The 23,075-nt window shown below is 40.6% G+C and overlaps 1 protein-coding gene across 1 annotated transcript; it reads right to left on the bottom strand.

Moving 5' to 3' along the window:
• On the bottom strand, nucleotides 1–18,174 carry LOC149275612 (bcl-2-associated transcription factor 1-like). The gene is made up of 10 exons (XM_089504529.1): nucleotides 18,077–18,174; nucleotides 16,808–17,707; nucleotides 15,814–16,443; nucleotides 15,551–15,720; nucleotides 10,600–10,705; nucleotides 10,076–10,160; nucleotides 7,377–7,552; nucleotides 3,259–3,418; nucleotides 2,476–2,622; nucleotides 1–195 (listed from the first exon to the last, which is right to left on the bottom strand). Exons 1-10 carry the CDS (start codon nucleotides 18,172–18,174, stop codon nucleotides 1–3), a joined length of 2,667 nt encoding a protein of 888 aa, XP_089360655.1.
• Nucleotides 18,175–23,075: the final 4,901 nt, after the last annotated feature.

The raw sequence follows: 23,075 nt of genomic DNA, 5'->3' as shown, positions 1-23,075 counted from the left end.
CTATTCATCTTTCTTTCTATCTTTCATTGCTTCCTCTTCATCCTCTAGAAGGCCATCTCCTTGGAACTTATCATGTGTCCATTTTGGGCTGCTTCCAGATTTTTTAAAGGTAAACCGCCCCCTGCCACGTTGGAAGTTCCCACGCCCTCTTGCTCTTTTTGCCCAGTAATCCATTCCATCATCTCTGTCATCGTGCTACAACATAAAAACAAATTCCTGAAAACTCCACACAAAGCCACAACTATGATGCATAAACCAAAAAAAAGTAAGGGAAGTAAGGTCAAGGAACAAGTCAAACTACCATTAATCAAGGTTATATAGTATATTTTTCAGTAATATCAGACCTTGATCTTAATCAGTCCTTTATCTTATCTTAGATCCAGGAAAGCTTCATGCTTATCCCATGCATGTTTACATTTCCTTACTGTATTAGCCTCCAGCACTCATTTATCTACTACCCTCTCAGTAACCTCCCCTACTTATTTCCTCCAAACTATTCATAGTGAGTTCCCTTAGTCTTTCTTGATAATTGTTATCCTGCAAACCCTTCACCATTTAGGTAACCCTCCTCTGAATTCTTTCCAAAATGTCAATAGTCTTCTGGATATGGGGTCTCAAGAACTGTACACAATACTCTAGGTGAAGACTGACCAGAGACCTGTAAAGTGGCAGAACCACCTCCTTGCCTTTTCTGATGCTTTATTACACTGCCTGCATACCTTTAAGTCCTCAGATATAATTCCCAAGTCCCTCTCTTCTGTTGTCACAGTGGTCCAATTTACATATTCTGCTGTGGTATGTTTATATCCTAAGTGCATTACTTTACATTTATCAACATTAAACTGCAGCAGCCACTCGAACATTATTTTAATTTACTTCAAATGCTTGTCATTTGGCTCGTTCCAAATAAAATGTCTAACCTGTTGCAGACCTTTGAATCATCTGCAAAAAGACATAAGATCTTTTGTTATAAAAATATTGAGTACTGGTCCTAATACTGATCCCTGAGGTATCCCACTAGTAAAATGACCTTCCTCTGAATATACACCATAAAGGCCAACCTTCTGTCTCCTATTATTCTACCATTGCCTTATCCATTTAACTAAATTATCCAGTGTCAAAGTGTCTTCTTACAGAAGTCCAATCTATATCTACTGCTTCCCCCTAGTCTACTATTTTAGTTATGCAGTCAAAACATAAATTACATTAGCTTGACAAGTTGTTCTTGCACTCATTTACATCTAAATATTAAACTTTTCCTTTAGCATGGTTTCCATTAACATCCCGACTACTGACGTGAATATATGTACCGTATTGGCCCGAACATAGGCTGCACTTTTTTCCCCCAATTTAAGTCTTTAAAGTGAGGGTGCGGCCTATATTCGGGGTCTAGCGCCTGACGCCCAGGACATGCAGTTCCGGGCGCCGGGCAGGCAGCAGGGTTAGGATACAGATCCCCCGCAGCGGTGCAGGGGACCTGCATCCTACTCTCCGATGCGCTCTGACACCCTCCCTTGTCGTCACTTTCCACGTGGGGGGTGCCGGCACGGAAGATTGTCTAGGCGCATCGTGCAGATGTTCACCGGCAGCGGCGATGAGCGTGAATGACCTCCGCTGCCGGCACATCTGCTCGATGTGCTTTAACAATCTCCCTTGCCGGGAATTCCCACGAGGGGAGTCCCGGCAAGGGAGATTGTAAAAGCACATCGTGCAGACATGCCGGCAGCGGAGGTCGTTTATGCGCATCGCCGCAGCCGGTGAACGTCTGCACGATGCGCTTAGTGAATCTCCCGTGCCGGCACCGGAAGTTGTCTACGCGTATTGCGTAGGTGTCCCCTGCCGGCCCCGCAAGACACACGGGAGTCTGCCCGTGGGGGGGGGGGCACATCTTGGGGGCAGAGTGGCAGCGTATCTGGGGGGGGGCAGAGTGGCAGTATATATCGGGTGGAGGGCAGAGTGGCAGCATATCTATTCCACGTTTTTTTTTTAACTAATTTAACAAAATTTTTAAAATTTTAACACAGCTCATCTTAACAGGGAGCTTCTATCTTCTGTGGAATAATACCAAAATTAAAAAGTACACAAATTGCGGCAGAGATCCCATTAAAAGTCATAGATGCCACATTCATACTTAAAGGTCAAAAAGCCTAAATTCCTACCGAGAAATCTAGGTCATGGTTCCGAAAATGGGACTGAAAATGCTTATTTTAACTGTTGGTTTTTATCACACGTCTGCACGGATGATTATGCTATAGTACCTAAATAATGCCAATGCTAGAAAATACTGTCTTGTTAGTCTATGCTATATAACTTATATAGCACTTGTTTTAGATAAAGTGATCCTTCTGTTCCCCTTTCAAATCAGATTCTGGCCTTAGTGATATGAGTAGAAGTGAAGGTATTCTATAATTTATTATATATTTTTTGGTTGTATAATTTGGTCATGTAACCAAACGTAAACTCTTCATCACCCACCAGGAAATACTTCTTGCTTTTAGGTGTATATTCTGGATCCCACTCCTCTTCTTTAGGTCGCTTTTGGAAAGTAGTGGTTGCATTTACAGGACTAACACTTGTTCCAGCAAACATCCCTCTTGCACGACCTCTCCCTCTTATTCGAAACTGCTAAATAATGCATTAGTTGGTGGAGTGTTCACATGGAGCATAACAAAGTTTTTTTTCCTATTCTTCACATTAACGGAGACAAGATTCCACGCAAGCAGTTATAGTGACACCCTAACGTCATACTACATAACTGGCATGCTCAGCTGGTGGGGCACACAGATCACTGTTGTAAGAGATGCTTGTGGGTCACCAACATAAACCCACAATGCTTTCACAGCAAACTAATAATGTAGTAGAGCAGTAAGAAAATAGATCAGAATCAGACATTAATTTTATCTGTGTCTTCCCTTTAAGAAACAAAGGAAATTACAATTAAGAGTAAAACGTTTTTTTTAATTATAGTTTTTGCTCTAAATCAGAACCACTCAATATAATTTAAAAAAAGTGTGTGAATGGCTTTTTTTTAATTTTTTATTAATTTGAATGTCTGACCTCATCAAAATTTGTCTGATTACATCATCATACATGGCAGTTTTGACCAGAACTTGGTGTCACAGAGAACCTTACATACTTTTTTTTTTTTTTAAATTTAATAGGCGAGTATACAAAATCTAAGATTAAAGTAATGGTGGAGAGCTTGAATGCTACTTAGTTAACTTAACCCTTTGAACTATTCCAGGTATAAAAACTTACAAATGTTCCCCTGGGCCTGCTGACTCCTGAAAATCCTGAAAATTCTTTGGGCTCAAGTGGACCTTTGAACTCTTCATCCCTTTCCTTCTTATTATCTTTTTCTTCATGCGAACTAGCAGAGGAAGGAGAAGATGGTGGCTCAATCTCCTTTCTACGTTTACTGGAATATAAAAAAAAAGACATACGTACAAAAAAACTCATAAAAAACAACACACAAATACAGAATAAAGCAAGAATATATTTAAGGAAATTACACTTTCCCCCAATAGGTTAGCAGTTAAAAGGGTGTCTCCATAGAGAAAATAGAGATTTCTCTTTAAGTATTAAATACTATGCATTATAGAGTAATGTAGAGTGGTACTAGGAAAAAAAAGTGTACATCGTTGTCTCAATAAAACATTGTAAAGTTTCTTTATTAAAAATATGAGAGTTGCAGTGCAAAGAAACTGACTTAACTATACATTATGAAGGGCTGACCCCAGTGTGTTTCTGGTGCTACATAAACAGTCAAATAGGTGAAATGTGACTAAATGGGGCATTATGACCCTCCTTTTAGAAGGAACCCCAATGTACTGGCCCTATGGAATGCATTACGAGTCAGTGAGATGAAATGTTTAATTCTTCATCTCATTGTTCGCTGAATAATACCCACTGTATGCAATCAGATAAAGTTAGGATACTTTATAACAAGGCTTCTGTGGTTATTGACACAGTCACCTGGCAGATTTAAGCTAAGGTATTAATCATATTGTTTATTTCTTGCAACCTAGAAAATTATAGGTTTTGTAAAATGTGCACAGGGATATACACAGATCAGCCATAACATTATGACCACCTACGTAATATTGCGTAGGCCAGGGCTTGACAAATTTGTTGTGAATCTAGGCGCCAGGTAAAAAAGTTAGGAGCCAGGATTTTTTTAAACTAACAGTTGGTTAGGAGTGATCGGATCATCATCAGCCCACTTACTAAACTCACAGCGTTTGACCTGGAAGCACCCTGGACTTTCAGGTCAGTGCTGGGTTTTTTTATTATTATTTTTTTTTTAACCCTTTCGATGCTGATGTTCCATTGGAGCACAGCATTGACTGATATTTAGTCCCCACAAGCTTGTGGGGGAAAATGTTAACCCCTGCAATGCCACGAATGTGTCATACACAAGTGTGGCATTGAAGGGGTTAACGCTGCACTGTCGCTCTCATGGAGCGATCAGGCAGCAGGGGGGTGTTGGGGCTGGTCTCCACATGAGTGTGGAGACCAAAGAACCTTCTCCCCTGTCCCTGAAGCTGCCTCTGGCAGCTGGGACTCAATTGCTGGTCTATAGACCAGCCATTGCAGGGAGGGGAGTCTTTGATGACTGCTGTAGGCTTCCATGCCTACAGGAATCATCAAAGGGCTTGTGGGTGTTCGTTTTTGCTGTTGCTGGTCTGCCTGGGCTTCCAGGCAGACCGGGAAAAGAAAAAATGTCGGTGCGCTAAGCTAGTCTCAGGCTCAAATAATACAAATGTATAATATAAGGCCTACCAAACAGTGTGAGCATGCTGCAAATACAGTGTGTTGGCTGTACAATGTATACAAAAAACAAAAAAATATATATTTGAGGTTGTTGGCTCCTCATCAGTCTGGTTGCAGCTTGCTGTCCAGGGGTTAAATGGGAGGAGGTTTAATTGCACCTCCCCCAACACATTAATAAGGTTTTGGTAGCAGTATAAACTGCTTTGTGTGCCCACTATGTAGGAGGTGAGAGTAGGATCTCACCCTATTGAGAGTGTGCCTTGACGTGGCGGGTGAGCTTAATTATGCTTTGGCCAATTCATATAACCAAAACCTCTCATTTATATTATGTTTATATATTTGTTGCCAACTTTATTAGGGTGAGAAGCGCAGACAGTATTTTGTTTTTTGTATACATTGTACAGCCAACACACTGTATTTGCAGCATGCTCACACTGTTTGGTAGGCCTTATATTATACATTTGTATTATTTGAGCCTGAGACTAGCTTAGCGCACCGACATTTTTTCTTTTCCCTGTTTGCACATATTTGAGGTTGTTGGCTCCTCATCAGTCTGGTTGCAGCTTGCTGTCCAGGGGTTAAATGGGAGGAGGTTTAATTGCACCTCCCCCAACACATTAATAAGGTTTTGGTAGCAGTATAAACTGCTTTGTGTGCCCACTATGTAGGAGGTGAGAGTAGGATCTCACCCTATTGAGAGTGTGCCTTGACGTGGCGGGTGAGCTTAATTATGCTTTGGCCAATTCATATAACCAAAACCTCTCATTTATATTATGTTTATATATTTGTTGCCAACTTTATTAGGGTGAGAAGCGCAGACAGTATTTTGTTTTTTGTATACACTTCCAGGCAGACCACCAGCAGCAGAGCCCCATACAAAACGGGAATTAACCCCTAAATGCCGCGATCGCGGCATTGAAGGGGTTAACGCTGCACTGTCGCTCTCATGGAGCGATCAGGCAGCAGGGAGGTGTTGGGTCAGGTCCCCACACTTGTGTGGGGAACCAATCAACACACAACCCCCTTCCCTGAAGCTGCCTGTGGCAGCTGATAACACGATTGCTGGTTTTGCAGCAACCGCGGTTTCAGCCTACAGGATCACTCCGTGGGAGGGGTCTCAGGCTCGGGGGCGGGCTCTGAGTGGCTGTGCTGTCTGCCCAGACTCCTGGGCAGACAGCAGCAGCAGCGCCCCCGTGTGGTTACTCAGCCTCTTACATCCACATTTTTTTATGGATGTAAGAGGCTGACAAAACCTAGGCGCCAGGACAAAATTCTCTGTCGCCATGGCGCCTGGGATTTGTCGAGCCCTGGCGTAGGCCCCTCATTTGCCCCCCAAAACAGCCCTGACCTGTTGAGGCATGGACTCTACTAGACCTCTGAAGGTGTGCTGTGGTATCTGGCACCAAGATGTTAGCAGCAGATCCCTAAAGCTCTGTAAGTTTTGGGGTGGGGCCTCCATGGATGCATCCTGGTGCCATGTGTCCCCCAGGTAAGGGACACACATGTACCCGGCCATCAACATGATAAAAAAAGAAAACGTGATTTATCAGACCAGGCAATCATATTCCATTGCTCATTTGCCCATTGTAGGCACCTTTGGCAGTGGACAGGGGTCAGCATGGGCAGTTCAAGTTTGAGGACAAAATGGGTCACTTACTGCCTAATATATCCCACCCATTGACAGGTGCCATGATGACAAGATTATCAGTGTAATTCACTTCACCTGTCAGTGGTCATAATGTTATGGCTGATCGGTGTATGTTACTTAAAAATATCATTCAAAACAATTACATTTGCTTTGACATAAACTATACAATTCATTCTTATGTCATTTTATTAAAATACGATCGGTCTTTCACTATCATTCATTATATATATCAACTATCAAAACTGTCTAACATTGTCAACCCCTTAAGGACAATGGGCGGTCGCTACACCCATTGAACAATGCATTTTGTACGGGCTTTGTCATTAAGGGGTTAAATTCAACCAAATGCACAGGACAAAATAGTGCTAAGCATGGAAACAGTACACACACACACACGCACGTGCAATCTAGCAGACAAAAGTATTTTCTGTCACAATTAAATACATGTTTTTAATAATAAGAAAATACACATGACAATCATTGTTCCACAATCCTATTTACCTCAAATTCTGAATTCTGTAGATAAAGGCAAAAAAAAACAAACAAACCACTTTTCTCAGAAAAATAAACACACAAAACTAAAATTGATGTTTACAGCAATCGGTAACTTTGTTTGTACTGCGGTGTTATGAGTTTAAAAAGTGAGGAATCAAGCAGAATGAACCAGCATTCTTACACAAACGGTTTCTAGTAATGCACTGCACTGAGGTCCAACTTCATGGTGTTGCCTGGACAATAGGACACAATAATTTGTCATTTTTTTTTTCAGTTAGCTTGCTATTCCAAAGTATTTTTCCTCATCCACCATAAGCCGTGTAAAAGACAAATACATTTTTTTGCTGTAAGACAAACAATTGTGATTGTTTACTTTAAAACAAATGTTCTTATGATTATATCTTAAAATATATATGTATATACAGAGCATGCACACTTCCGGAAAACAATGTTTGCTTACTTGTCGTCTTTGAAGATTTTTAATTCCTTGATATCCTTATGGACTTTTTCCCGTTTTCGAGAGCCGCTTGAGTCTCTTGAGCATTTGGAGTCTGCACGCTCTTTACTGAGCCCTTTCTTTGGGCAGCCAACATCACACCTAAGATCAGCAGACCCACTTCTTCCCTTTTTTTCTATCTGTTCACCAAAATATATCCGAAATCAATACAAAAAAACAATGCAGGTCTATATAGGTTCAAACATTAATTTTATTATTTCTTACTAAAGTTAAATAAAATGTGTAAATATAAAACCGTCAAGATTAACCCCTTCAGTACCGGGACGTACCTGGTACTTCCTGGTTAACAGTCACTGGTAGACCGGGACGTACCAGGTACGTCTCCTCCAAAAAACGCCCCCACATCACCACAATCGCGGTGATCGTGTGGGCGCTGCTGCTGCTGTCTGCCCAGGACTCCTGGGCAGACAGCACAGCCTGTCTAAGACCGCCCCCAAGCCTACGATCGCTCCCAATCGCGGTTTCAGCTGCCACAGGCAGCTTCAGGGAAGGGGGGGGGGTTGAATGGGTCCCCCTGCTGCCTGATCGCTCCATGAGAGCGTCAGTGCAGCGTTAACCCCTTCAATGCCACGATCGCGGCATTAAATGCCGCAATCGCGGCATTGAAGGGGTTAATTCCCGTTTTGTAGGGGGCTCTGCTGCTGGTGGTCTGCCTGGAAGCCCAGGCAGACCAGCAACAGCAAAAACAACCCCCCAGAAGTCCTCTGATCAGTCCTGTAGGACTGATCAGAGAGACTCCTCCCCTACAATCTCCAGTCTATTGGAGATTGTGTCCCAGCTGCCAGAGGCAGCTTCAGGGACAGGGAGACAGGGTTCTTTGGTCTCATGTGGAGACCAGACCCCCCCACCCTTCCTCAGTTAACCCCTACCCCACCTCTTCCTCAATTAACCCCTTCAATGCTGCGATTGTGTATGACCCCCATCGCAGCATTGCAGGGGTTAATATTAGTCCCCACAAGCTTGTGGGGACTAAATATCAGTCAATGTTGTGCTTCAATGGAGCATCAGCATTGAAAAATGTAAAAAAAATAAATAATAATAATTAAAAAAATTAATAAAATAATAATAATAATAAAAAAAACAAAAACAGCACTGACCTGAAAGTCCAGGGTGCTTCCAGGTCAAATGCTGGGCTGGGCTGATCAGATCGCTCCTGGCCAATAGGAGTGATCGGATCATTATGGCAGCCCACGGATGACCCTGCTCTACAAAGAGAGAGGGGTCATCTAGGGTAATAATGAAAAAACACAAATTATTAATAAATGAAATAATCATAATTATTACCTGATCACTTGTCGGTGACATTTTAAGTCGCTGATTATTGATCGGTCTCCCTGATTGATGTCAGCGGCCTAAACCTGTCACTTACAAGTAATCTGATGAAAAAAAATATTTAAAAAAATGTAAATGCACATGTTCCAGTTTTGCCATGATAGCTTCCTCAAAAAGTGCATGAACCATGCATGTGAGTTCTTGTTGGAATCAGGGGATCTTGGTGAACAAAATGTGGTGTTTTCTTCCACTGTTGCACTTATGGTGTGCAAGAAATTCAGTGCAACATTGAAATGTATGCGTTAAAAAAGCAGTAAAATAATTTCCCTGTGAAGTTTGGCAGACATAAGTGAAGAAATGGCTAGCTGAAAACTGTCAAAACTACCCTAGTTGAACACCTTGACTTGTCTACTGTTCATAAATATATACTTTTATGGGGTAATTTACAGTGGGGGGCTTCCAAAATGTCCCAAATGGGATATGGGCCCAGGAAACCAATTTCTGAAAATTCCAAATGTGAAAACGAAAATGCGCATGTTCCAGTTTTGCCCTCATAGCTTCCTCAAAAAATGCATGAACCATGCATGTGAGGCCTTGTTGGAACCGGGGGATGTTGGTGAACACAATTTGGTGTTTTTTTCTGCAGTTGCACATATTCTATACAAAATATAATATGAAATCTAAAGCAACATTGCAACATATGCAAAAAAAACAAAAAAATATAAAAATACCTCAAAATTTGGCAGCAATTGGCGATAAAATCCCTGTTTGAAATGTGTCAAAATGACCCTAGTTGTACACCTTGACTTATCTACTTTTCATAAACATATAATTTTGGGGGGATAATCAGTATCTGTGACAACTATTGCAGTTATTAGACTACCATGCCAAATTTGAAAAAAATTACATTTCAAAAACGTGATGCATGCCTTGCAATATTTGCCCTATACTGGTCAAAATAGATAAAAATCCTGGCCATGTTGGGTGGTTTCCAAATCAGGACAACTTAATGAATATATTTGGGATAATTTCTTCCCATTGGTTCAATGTGTGTACAATTTGTATGTATACAAAACTGTAAAAAAATGCGTTTTTTTCATTTTCCCCCCACTTTTTCCAGTTTATTTCAAACAAAACAATGTACTACCCAGCTTAATATGGTTTCAAATGAAAGCCCTACTTGTGCTGAAAAAAACAATATATGATTTGTGTGGGTGCACCAATTGATAAGAGAGAAATTACAGTTGAAGAAAGACATGGCAAAAACACAAAAACGGCTCCGGTCCTTTAGCGACACGTTAGTATCAAAATCCCGGTCCTGAAGGGGTTAAGAAAAGAAAAAAAGAGAATACATTATTGACATGGCAAACCTTGGCAGGTTCTTCCCTTGCAACCTTTTCTTCACCTTGCAAACGAGAATGTTTCCTCTGGATATTAGGAGATATGTCTATTCTTCTGCAATATAGAGGAAGCAAACATAGCTATAGACAATAATATAGTAACAATCAACTAAGAGACAAAGTGAGACAGTTATATACAGCTAAAAATCCATACATCATACTTGTTTCAGCAGCCATCTGTTCTAACATTGCTGGGTCTATATCGGAACCCCAAATATATGAGATCATTTAGTGTTGTATGGCCTAGAGTTAAAATATTTCCTCTTTTAGTTAGCATACTAGACCAATCATATTTTTCACAACATACACTTATTTGGTCTAACCCCCACACATATTATATATATATATATTTATTTAATATTGGCCTGTGACCCCCCACCAGTTAGGGACTATTACGGCCGCAACAGTTATACATCAGACTGACAACACTTTCATTATAAACTAATGTTTTTAAACACCACCTTGGTAACAAGCAGTGAATGGCAATGACTGACCTGTGTATCTCAGGGCTCTTTGAGCGACTGGCTTGTGCCTCAGTGACTTTCTGATAGCCTGTAAATCGTTCACTGAGGGTCTTTCCGTCACCCGAAAAATAATGCTCTGTTGGTTTTAGAGGAGAAACACCGCCTCATTAGTTTAAATACAAAGCCACATTCCTGACACAGAGACTTGCAGGATGTGAACAAGTATTAAATATTCAATCCTATTAAAAAAAAAAAAAAGTTACATACAAATGTATGCGGAATTTATTCACCTGCTACATTTCCAAAGAATCTCAAATACCTCCATGGACGCATAAAAAAGGCAAAATAGCACGGCCATGTTTTTGAGGTGAAGAACTACTACTCCAGTTCTACCACTCCGATTGAACATAAGGTGAAAAGGCAATATAGTAGGTTTGTTTAGTACATTAAAGGCAATAAGGGCAATAAAAAACTCATATATTGAAAAGTAAAAAAAAAACCCAGACAAATAGATGTTATTGACATCACAATTTCTACATTTCACTGCCACATTTCATTACAATAATAAAAACAAAAATACTAAGTTGTGGAGAGAAGACTGTAGGGATATACAGTGAATCACTATCGTACTGGACTACTTTTAGAGTGAGATATAAATATATATTTTCATATATTTCAATTACGTGCATTGGTGCAAAATGCAAAATAATTATGGAAACTCATCTGTTGACCCCCAACTTAATTTTTTCTCTTCCTTACAATACTGATGGAGCCTTGTCAACCTAATGGTGCCAATAAAATTCAATTCTATGTACACACATTACTTTCAAGATATTACTATTGAACTCTTAGCTTTCCCCATCGACAACGCCATGCAGAGCAAACGTTAAGATTCAGTCATCATGCTAGTTGCTTGCGTCTGTTAAAAGCTGACGTAGATTTTACTTCCTTTAATGTGTCGACCAATTCCAAGGAAGCGAGAGCAGAGGGGCTTAGCAGCTCCGCATGGCGTTTCTAATGGAGGGTAGAGATGGGGGACATCTACATCCAACATGGTTGCAGGGTTGAACCAGGCGACCGATTCCCTCCTGCGAGTTTATACATCCGACATACCGTGGGGCAGCATTTTATATAGGATGGGAATTTATGTATTGTATTAAGCGCTGCGTAAACTGTTGGCGCTATATAAATAAAGGATAATAATAATAATACCGATGGTCATCCATGCAAAATCTGGATGTGCTCCTCAGGAAAATGGTCATTATGACAAACCTAGGACACCAAGGGCTTTTTGTTCAAAATCAAATTACAAACACACAATGGCTATTCTTTTAAAAGAGTTGTAATCATCAACCTTCTTTTGATCATAAGGTAATGAATATCAAAAAAATATGTATAGTCGCAATCAATGACATCTCTTCAGACGCATTCTATATGTCAGGTACAAGAACGTGTTGACATTTCATTAGCACATCATGTGAAAAGCCATATCCCAAAAATAAGGCATCTGTACACATTTTGATGACATCCTACTTTTCATTAGTATTCTCACATTCATCCTGACTGGCTGAAAGAATTCACTGCATTTCGCAAGCAGATTGTATGTATAATTATTGTCACGTCAAATATAAGTTATTATATCCACAGAAAAATATGTTTTTAGTAGATAAGTTTTTTTCTACTTTGTGCCACAATCACTTTTTCCCTGACAAAGCTGAAACACGGATTTGGGTATTTGCCCGACTACAGCAGTTTATGGGGCTGCTTACCCAGTTAGGGGGTCGACTATGAGAATATCTAGCTAACGGTACAGCTGTATATACGGTTTCACTTTTAAGGCTAGATAGCGCTTTTTGGGTTGAATTCAGCCCACAAGTTTGCTTCCTGGCTCCTACTATTCTAATTTCTAAACTTTCTTTACTCTGACCACCTTCCCTGTGCCTCCAATAGTCCAATAGTGAGTGGTGATAGGAGAAGTGGGTTTTAATTTATGAATTAAATGCTGTTTTTTTTAGATTTTTATTGTTTTTTTTGTGAAACATTATTTTTACCCTGCTGTGTTACCATGCATTTAGAGTAGTGTTAATGCTGATATACAGACGTTTGATAACCCACCACAATACATTAAAAATTCAAGACGGAAAATACCACATGCTATAGTGTACAGTATGCGATAGATACATCACCCTATTTAAACAGATCAACATATAGCTCGTGTCAACTTACCGCCCAGCATCCAGCACATGCCTCACAAGCAAGAATTACACCTTGAAAGAGTCACTACAAGGGGTAGGACTGCAAGCATAATTCCACCATACCCAGGAATTTTGGAAGCTAGCAATGCTGTTTTTAGGCCATTTGTGTCAGGCAGACTTTGCATGTTTTTGCATCAGCAATAGTATATTTTATTGTGTTACATGGATTTGCCATTTCAAAACATTTTCCAGGACCTAGTTGTGAATGGAAAAAGAAATCAACACTGGGCAATCTCAGCTCATGTTCAGTTGAGCTGTGTACACTTGGCTGCAAAACACTAATACAACAGAGCACTGGACTCACTTCATACACCATGAGACAGGATCATCCACAACTTCAAAAATAGTCATGGACCAGATTCCTTCGCTACTCAAACACTGTGGACTAGTCTGATAAAATTATATTGTTTACCTTTCAAATTACCTTTGATTTCTTATCTTCAATGAAAAAAACAGAATTATGAGGCCCTCTAGATGCACTATAACTCAAATGTCATCAATTTCTGTTAACTTAAGGTTAAGAGAATGTCTGGATCTTAATCGCCCTGCCAGGACTTCATCAGCATTGCCATAAACCATCAGCTCAGTGTGGTGCTTGAGTCTACAAATCGTGACCTTCATGACTGCAGATAATGGAGTTTTACTGGAACTAGAAACAAATTGTGTAAACTTTTATTTACACAACGTGATATTTCATGCTCAAAAGTCTTTTTCTGTGGGACCTTTGATTTCTGTGACAGTATATCAGAAGGAAAAAAAGGGGAAAATTAAAGTTAATGATAAACATATTCTTTCTGGAAGGAGCAAAACCTCTATAGCTAGAGCTTCAAATTTATAGGACTGCCCAACATTAGAATTATTTTTTACCTAGCTTGATAGACAACAATATACTGACAGTTCAGTTACTGTTTAAGTGAGGAGCCCTACATTAATTAACATACAACATTATTATTGAGAACTAATGATTCAATGTGTTATCTAATTATTTTCTAACACACTGTTTACTGGTTGATGTGCTGGCATTCTGTATATTGTAGGTTCCTGAGGGGCATACCTGGGTATGATACCTATGTATCATTACCCTAACAATGCAATGTACACTTGGGAGAATAAAATTAGCACCAAATGAATCACTGCCATGAGCCAAATGGATGTTGCAAAGACACCACAAAGGCTTTCTAGCAATTCTAACGTTCATCCCACTGTGATTGTGTCTCCTCCTGAAACGATGAATTAAATGGATCATATTGGCTTCAAAACTTTCTAGAAGGCTCACAGAAATATATTTGTGTTGGGTGACAAGAACTTGCCAGTTGTTCAATTTTGAGAAAAGGTCTTCTCAGAGAAACTGCTCTAATACTTTGGAGAATCTGGGGGTTCAGCATGTACCATTAACCATGACGAATGATTGCACATGTGATTGGAACAAAGGAACCAGTAGATTTTCAATGTCATTGTGCCCGCGCAAAATAAGTGAGCCTTGATCGTACCAGGGTAACAAAAGGTACGACTTAAAGATTAAAATAATAAAAAAGGCATCTCTTACAGCAGGGTTTGACAAATATGCGTAGCAGTTAGGGGCCAGACAGACAAAACCGGGAGCCAGCTTGATATTTTTTAGGCGCTAGAAAGAGGAACACCAATTAGACCAATATAAAGTGGCACAAAAATTTAGGAGCCACACCTAAAAATTAGACGTGGCTACATCTAACCTGGTATTTGTCAAACCCTGTCTTAAAAAGCAATTTATACAAGCCTCCTTACGTCCCTGTGCATACAAGGAAATACTACAAACTTGACTTTACACGTGGGTAATACAATATTAAAAGAGGTGTGTACTGATAAAGATTTAATTTCTTTATGAAAAAAGGTCAATAATACACACTAGAAAATGAGACCTTGTTACAATACCGCTTAAGATTGGTTATTGCATCTTAATTGGAGGCAAAGTATATAATGTTCTCAGTCCTACAGCTCCTGCTGTACTAGTTACCTTATGATACTCTGGTTACCTTTTATTAGACAGAGTATTCATCGGTAGCCCTTGCAGGTTGTGGTAGTAGGACTAAGAACTTTAACATTATATACTTTGCCTGCAATTAAGATGCAATAACCAATCTTAAGCAGTATTATAACAAGGTCTCATTGCTCCCCACTACAACTGACACTCAGCCCCACCTAGAAAAGGCAACAGGGGCATATGGGGTAGAAAACACTGTCAGTATATCAAACAAGCAGATAGAACCATAGCAAAAATGGCAGGTGGGGGCAGATAAGGTTTACTTAGGTTCAAAGTTCAACACCACTAAATGAATACAATTGACTCTTCCTTTAAATGGAAAACGTGACATTTAAACAAAGTGCAGATAAAATACTTTTTGAAACAACTGGGCAGCTAACTTGTGAGTGAATAGTACCCACTAATTAGAGATGCAATTGTTTACAGAAATAGAGATTATAATGCATTTATTTGCCAAGAAGAAAAAATATGGCAGTTAAGTAGGCACTTGTGTGTAAACTTAACAATTATGTGTCCTGATGGGGAGGAGTAAGGAGACACCTTAAGCTATCGCATAAACTTACTCTTAACAGAAAACTATAGAGCAGTGTGCTTGTCAAGAATATATCATAAAACACTGCCTACATCATGGGATTATTCAGTTTTGTGGGGAGTGGGGAGTATAGTAAGATCGGACATATAGGCACATATATAGAACATGTCTTACCTTTGACATATTGTACTAAATACACAATATGGTAGGTAAAAGATTCCGGGGATGTTTTGCTGGCAAAGGAAACCTTCATGTGGTCAAAGATGGGCCGGAATTCTTGCTCTTTCTTGACTGAATGGACAAGTGTACTGGCTACACGCCTCTCATTACACAGTGAAGCAGGCCTTCACAAGCATCAAGACAGAAGGAACAATTTAGCCAAGAAATAAAAACATGAAGGGAAAAAGAAAAAAATACAAAACATAAACATGGTTTACCTGGTATCATCAAGCGGCACTGTGACCATTCGGAGTTTGACTTCAGGGTGGTGTGACTCAGTGGCTATCATTTTAAGCCTTAGTGGACTTTCTTCCCTGAACGCTAACTCTCTTACATCATCACTCTTAAGTGGCAGACTGTATCCGAAGATGTTTTTCATTTTCTCTGGTTTTACAAGATCAGGTGTCTGGGCATCTTTCTTCCCCATCAACCTCTCTGTACTTTTCTCCTCATCCTTTTGCCTGTCTTTTGAGGCACTTTTATGTCCCTTCCCCTCTTTGCTTTTCTCCTCCTCTTTAGAACCCCTCATCAAAACTTTAGTCTTGTATTTTGTCCCTTCATCTTCAGCGTTCCAGTGAGATGAAGATAAGCCTTTGCCCTGATCTGCAAGGACAGACTTTCTAAACTGCCTGTAGTCCTCTGCCTCTTCTAGGTCTTCACTTTCAGAAATAGTTACAAATTGAGGCTTTACATTTGATTTTCCCCCAAAATAACCAGATGCCTCATGATCATCCCACATTCCTCCACCTTCCTTTTTTAATTTCTCTGACCCCCTTTCCTTCTGACTTTCCTTCTCCCTAGTATTGGTCTTTCCAATAGGGAATAACCTATGTTCTTCATCTGTACACCTGCATGTGGTATAGAAAATAAACATTTTAATGAAGAAACTCTCTAGTGTGCTAGCATGAGAGAGTAAAAAAACTAAGCAACTAATTGAGGAAGGAAAACAGCAAAAAGTTATTTTTAATTCAGGAAGTTCAAGATTTTCTTTACCAAGCCATAATGATCATTTAAAATATGATGAAATCATAAATCTTTAGAACATGAAGTTAATTGCGACTTTTTAACAAGACTTAAAATAATATTTAACAAATGTATACTTTAAGAGGAAACCCCAGATCAGACATTTAGAACTAGAATGCTATGCAGACGCTGCTCTATTTCTCAAGCACTCAATTTCAGTAATTTTGCTAGGCAGACCCTTTAATGTACCTTTTTAAAAATTTTGCTCCCTTGGTGAGTTCCTCCTCTGCTGTGTCGAGGTATAACGTGTATCGGGAACGTCCTTCCTCACGTGCAGGGATCTGAGCCAACACCGATTTTGTTGGGCTCTTAATGGAAGGTATATGAAATGGACTATTTTGTGAGGGACTGTAGCGTGTTGAACCATTGCCGCCAGATTCAGACCCAGACCTTTCTGGAGAACGTGCGATGGAATGTGAATTTTGACACAGGTTGTCTTTTCCTGGGTGAACTACACGCAGAATAGGGCCATCAGAGTGTGATGAACTCTGGCTTGGTGGAGAAGCAACCGGAGATGGACTACAGGGTGACCTGGGACTGTTGTCATATGCAGAGAGACCTGCCCAGCTCTCACCATGCAGATCTAGTTCTTTGCCAAGCTCATCTAAGGGGTCAGATGGATCAAATGCATCCTTCTGATCATCACAGGATTTGCTATTTAGGGGACTTTCGGATTTATCAGCCTCTATCCTCTGGGACTTTTTTTCTTGAGAACTGCGGGGTTTTGTCTCAGGTGACCTGCTGTAACGTGATGAAGAGTGAGATGAAGAGGACCTTGCTGACTGGGAGGACTTGTAGGATCTGTGTGATCTGCTCCTAGACCTCTGCGATGATACAGATCTCCTCTTTGGACTTCTGGAACGAGAGTGGCCACGCCTTGGGCTTCGGGAATATCTTCTGTTCCACATTGGTCTATAACCACCACGATGATACCTGCCACCACCTCCTTGATAATAGCCTCTTGATCTTCCTCTAAAACCATAAGGACGTCTCATTCCTCTATTGTTTCTGTAATCTCTGCGGAAATCCCTATTATAAACACGTTCTCTACTGCGAGATCGGGAGTATGTTCTTGATCGTGACCTGGAACTTATTATAACATTAGATGTAAACATTTAATGTTCAGCGGGAATTTACATGATTTATCATCCAAATATATTGACTATTTTTTACATCAAAACTAATCAGAATGCATGTTAAATTTAAAACTATTTGGCATAACTTTTAGGAACAGTGCACTTTGTTCTGTTTTTTTTTTTTTTAAATTACTGATTTTCTCATGAACAATGCTCTTTGAAAAGCAAACTGCAAATGAACCTTTTAAAATGTACACATATATGTGCTGCCAGTACGAATACATTTGCCATTTAGCAGGTGAAAAAAAGTCTCTCCACAGACAAACTATAATTTTAATACAACCCATAGGTCTGCTAAAACAAATGCAGGTGCTCTGCTTACCTGTACCTTTTTTTCTTTGAATGTGACCTTGATCTGGAGGTCGATGGAGATCGAGATTTTGACCTCGAAGAATGTGACCTTGTTTTTGATCTCCCCATTTTCAATGTTGTGGGGTTGTTGTTTTTTTTTGCCTATTACTGAATGAAAACGTGTGTACATGTAAAGAAACTGCAGTATAATATATAATGCACCAAATATATATGGTGGTAGACTCTCCATAAAATTGCATTTAGTATACTGTGCAAATAAAACAGATAACCCTGACATGCGAGAAACTTCTCAGTACTAGATATGGTTGCTCCTGTAACTGTGCACCATCCCCCACGCCATCCACACAGACGCATCTCCTCCAAAGGTGTTCAAGTACCGCAGAGCGCCTCTTGAGGAGGTCTCATTCATCTGAAGACTTCACTCACTACAATCTCATGCTCCGTTCCTATACATCAGCCCTCCATCTCTCCAAACAAACCTATTTTATTTAATTTATCGCCTCACTTTCCCATAAGCCTTAATCTTTATTTCCCACCTTTAACACCCTTCTCTGTCTCACACAGCATCCCCCTCGTCCTCCAACTTCTCTGCCCAAGAGCTTGCCACCTACTTTAACCCCTTGATGACAATTGCCGGTCCGGGCACGTCACGGAAATTCAAGTCAATAACAACAAATTAAACGGGTGCAGAAAGCGATCTATTTACGCTTTCTGCACCGAAACGGCGTTGCTGTAATGCCTCGACCTCGAGGCATTCAGCAACGCCATTATCGGCAGAAAGGGGCCATCTCTGGCCCCTCCCCGGGGCGTCAACATCCGCCATACTTTGTATGGCGGCGGACGCCCGTTTTAAAACCATTTAAAAACTTAAATGGTGTCGCTGGAATGCCTCGATCAGGAGGCATCCAGCGACACCAAACACTTACCTGGGGATGGACTGTGACCGCTCCGGAGAGCGGTCACAGCCGCAGCTGCCGGTGATCTTCGCCATCAGCAAGATGGCGGCGGCCCGGGAGAAAAAATAATAAAGATGAAAAGGTTCGCTAGACGGTCTCCTGACCCTCTCAGAGAACTCTGGCTCCACTTGCAGGTTGAATATAGGTACTGCATTCAACCATGCAAGTCAATGGAGCTCAGCTTTCTAATCACAGTGTGATTAGAAAAAATAAATTAAAAATTAAATAAAATTAATAATAATTAGAAAAAAAATAGTAAAAAAACAGTAAAATGTAAAAATAATTTCCCACTGATGTCACTATCAGGGGAACCTTCAAGTTCAAAATGTTAAAAAAATTAAAAAAGGCAAAAAAAAAATATTTATATATATAAAAAATATATTTTTGTGAGCAAGTCCTAAAATTTGCATATTAGCTTAAAACAATTCTCGCATGGAAAGAGTTAAAATACTGGCATATTAAATGCCCATGGGGTGTCTACTTTTAAAAAATTTATGATTTGATGGGGTTCAACAAGGTCCCAATTAACAAGGGGGGAAGGATGGCCACACATCTAATTTCCAATTAGAAAAATGCACACGTACCAAATGTGGCCTTTTGGTTCCCCCCAAAAATGACAAACCCATGCATGTGGGGTATCACTGTACTCAGGAGATGTTGCTGAACACATATTGGGGTGTCATGCGACAGCGGCATATACCAGGAGCTGTAAATTCATACATAAAGTAGGTGTGTGTGGGAAAAATACACACACAAAAATGCTGGGGGTAAAATGTGTGCATGCAAAGAGTTAAAATACCAGCATTTAAAATACCCTGGGGTGTCTAGTTTTCAAAAATATATGGTTTTGTTGGGCACACTGAAATGGTCCGGCTCAAAGATGTACCAAATAGGGCATGGGCAGTGGATCCCCAAATGCCAAAGTTAAACATTGAAAAATGTGCATGCCCCAAATGTGGCCCTTTTTCCCCCGAACAGCCAGGCAAAATCATTCATGTGGGGTATCACTGCGCTCAGGAGATGTTGCTGAACACATATTGGGGTGTTTTGTGATAGTGACATATACGAGAACTTTTTAATTCATACCTGAAGTAAAATGTGTGTGACAAAACAAATGCAAAAAAATGACTACCACAAAGTTTGACAAAGACTGGTGGTAGATATGGTGCATGGAAAGAGTTAAAATACTAGCATTTGAAATACCCTGGGGTGTCTAGTTTTCAAAAATATATAGCTTTATTGGGCACACTGAAATGGCCCGGCTCAAAGATGTACCAAATAGGGCATGGGCAGTGGATCCCCAAATGCCAAAGTTCAACATTGAAAAATGTGCATGCCCCAAATGTGGCCCTTTTGCCCCCAAACAGCCAGGCAAAATCATTCATGTGAGGTATCACTGTACTCAGGAGATGTTGCTAAACACATATTGGGGTGTTTATTGATAGTGACAGATACCAGAACCTGTTTATTCATACCTAAAGTAAAATGTGTGTGAAAAAACAAATGCAAAAAAATTACTACCATAAAGTTTGACAAAGGCTGATGGTAGAATAAGTGCTTGGAAAGGGTTAAAATACCAGCATTTGGAATACCCTGGGCTGTCTAGTTTTCAAAAATATATGATTTGATGGGGTAAATTGCATTGGCCAGCTTCAAAGATACCCGAAATGGCACATGGAGGGAATAATTACCAGATTTGGAAAAAATGGCTTTGAAATAGCAAAACGCTACCTGTACTTATTGCTCCATAACGTGCAGAAAAAAGCAAAAAAACATAAAAAACATTGGGTATTTCTAAACTCAGGACAAATAGAATCTATTTAGCAGGTTTTTTTTATTACCTTTTATAGATGAGTAAAAGATTTTTCAACTAAAAGTTAGAAACAGTCATTTTTTTCTAAATTTTTCACCATATTTTATACTTTTTTTAATAGTAAATAATATGATACAATCAAAACCATGTCATCTAAAGAAAGCCCTTCTTGTCCTGAAAAAAACAATATCTAATGTGTGTGGGTTCAGTAAACGGGAAAGAAGAAAATTACAGCTAAACACGAGCAGCACAGAAATGTTAAAACGGCCATTGTCACGAAGGGTACAAAAAGTAAAATCAGCCTTTGTCACGAAGGGGTTAAAAGCAAAAATGACAATATCACCATATGATACCTTAATCTCCCTCCTCACCACAACCCACCCTCACATGCTTCAGTCCAGTCACATCTAGGGCTGCAACTAACGATTATTTTAATAATCGATTAGTTGGCCGATTATTTTTTTGATTAATCGGATAAAAAAAATGCAATTTTTTAAAATTTAAAATAATGTAATAAAAACATACAATTTACACTTTCATCTATTTATTGCAATGGCCAATTCACCTTCTTATTTTACTGACATAATAATAAAAGCTACAAGAACACGGTGTTTCTCAAACTAGGTTTTAATACAAAGTTATTAGTAAATATTAATATTTTTCATATTTAATAAAAACTATGAGAAAAAAGCCTTGTTTATATTTTCTTTTATTTACCAAACTGCCCCCGGTTATGCACATCTGACCCCAAGCTTGCCACTCTGCCCCCATATATGCCTTATACCTCCTATATGCCAGATTCCACTGTGCCCCCTGATATGCCACTGTGCCCCCGATATGCCTTTTACCCCCAGATATGTTTTATGCCCCCCTGATATGCCTAATATCGATATGCCTTATACCCCCTATATGCCCTGAAATTCATAATACCCCCCATACACCACTATAACTCACCCATACACCACTGTGGCTCCTCCCCCTCCCATACACCACTGTGGCTACTCCCCTCCCATACTCCACTCTGCCTCCTCCCCCTCCCATATGCCACTTTGGCCCCTCCCCCTCCTATACTCCACTTTGCCTCCTCCCCCCTCCCATACTCCACTCTGCCTCCTCCCCCCTCCCATACTCCACTCTGCCTCCTCCCCCCTCCCATCCTCCACTCTGCCTCCTGTCAGCAACGGAGGTTCAGAAGACACCAGGGAGCCGGGTAGAGAGGCAGAGTGGCGTATGGGAGGGGGAGGAGCAAGAGTGGTGTATGGGAGGGTGGCTCCCATACACCCCTCTGACTCCTCCCCCTCCCATACACCGCTCTGCCTCTCTCCCGACTCCGTTGCTGACAGGCACTTTCACTGCAGCTTCATAGAAGCCTCAGCGTAAGTGAAGGGTAGTAACGGAGGCTGTCTGTGCGATGCAGACTCCCACCGGCTGACAGAGATGATCCTCTGCAGGAGACCTCGATTCTCTGTCAGCCGGTGGGGGTCTTTCAACTCATGATAATGAAACTAATAACGCATCTGGGTTTAAGAATTCCAGCTGCAATCTTGTTTGGAATTTGTGCTACAAACTTTTCACTACATCATGTAGTTAAACATGGATTGCTTTCAACACTAAATGCAATGTCCAAGCATTTGCTATAAATTTTGATTTGATTTCATCAACAAAATAAACAGACCCGGGTGTACGTTCCCAAGAAAAACATATACATTAAGTTCATAATCTTGACATCCAATTATTACAAGAATTGTATATCACAGCTTAAGCGGAAATGATCCCCCCATATCACAGTTTGCCCATATGTATTTGTGCCAGTGGTTTCTGGTGTTGCGGGCGGAAGCAGGCAGTCAGACAATGTACCTGCGGGTCCCGGTAATCCGGCGCACTCCCGCAAGGCTGCCTTCACGTTGCTCCCTAACAGCGTCTCTACCCTTGTTCCGCCCAGGAATCCTGCGGAGTCACGTGAATTTACGTCACGTCACATGACTCTGCTCAGTTCCTGCTTCCCCTGGCCGGAACAAGAGAAGAGGGAGCAACGCGAAGGCAGCCTTGCGGGAGTACGCAGGAAACCTGCAGTTCAGGTAAGGGGGTGGGCGGGATTGACCACATATGTGGCAGGAGCGGGCAGGATTGGACACATATGTTGCGGGAGCAGGTGGGATTGGACACATATGTTGCGGGAGCGGCACACATATTGCCGGAGGTAATGGTCACAAAATCAGCGGAGCAGGGCTCTAGTGTGT

Source organism: Sceloporus occidentalis, unplaced genomic scaffold (assembly GCF_023333645.1).
Source record: "Sceloporus occidentalis isolate IW3139 unplaced genomic scaffold, rSceOcc1.0.p SCAF_275, whole genome shotgun sequence".
NCBI classification, from domain to species: domain Eukaryota; kingdom Metazoa; phylum Chordata; class Lepidosauria; order Squamata; family Phrynosomatidae; genus Sceloporus; species Sceloporus occidentalis.
The sequence above is the reverse complement of the archived record's forward strand: the minus strand, read 5'-3'. Positions and strand labels throughout refer to the sequence as shown.

What these genes read in the sequence shown, in the direction of transcription:
- LOC149275612 (XM_089504529.1), bottom strand. Translation starts at nt 18,174, where the DNA reads ATGGGGAGATCAAAAACAAGGTCACATTCTTCGAGGTCAAAATCTCGA. An exon ending in GTGCCGCTTGATGATACCAG is followed by an intron (nt 15,721 to 15,813) that starts GTAAACCATGTT and finishes ATGCTTGTGAAG; the next exon opens with GCCTGCTTCACTGTGTAATG. An exon ending in AAAATCTTCAAAGACGACAA is followed by an intron (nt 3,419 to 7,376) that starts GTAAGCAAACAT and finishes TTTATATTCCAG; the next exon opens with TAAACGTAGAAAGGAGATTG.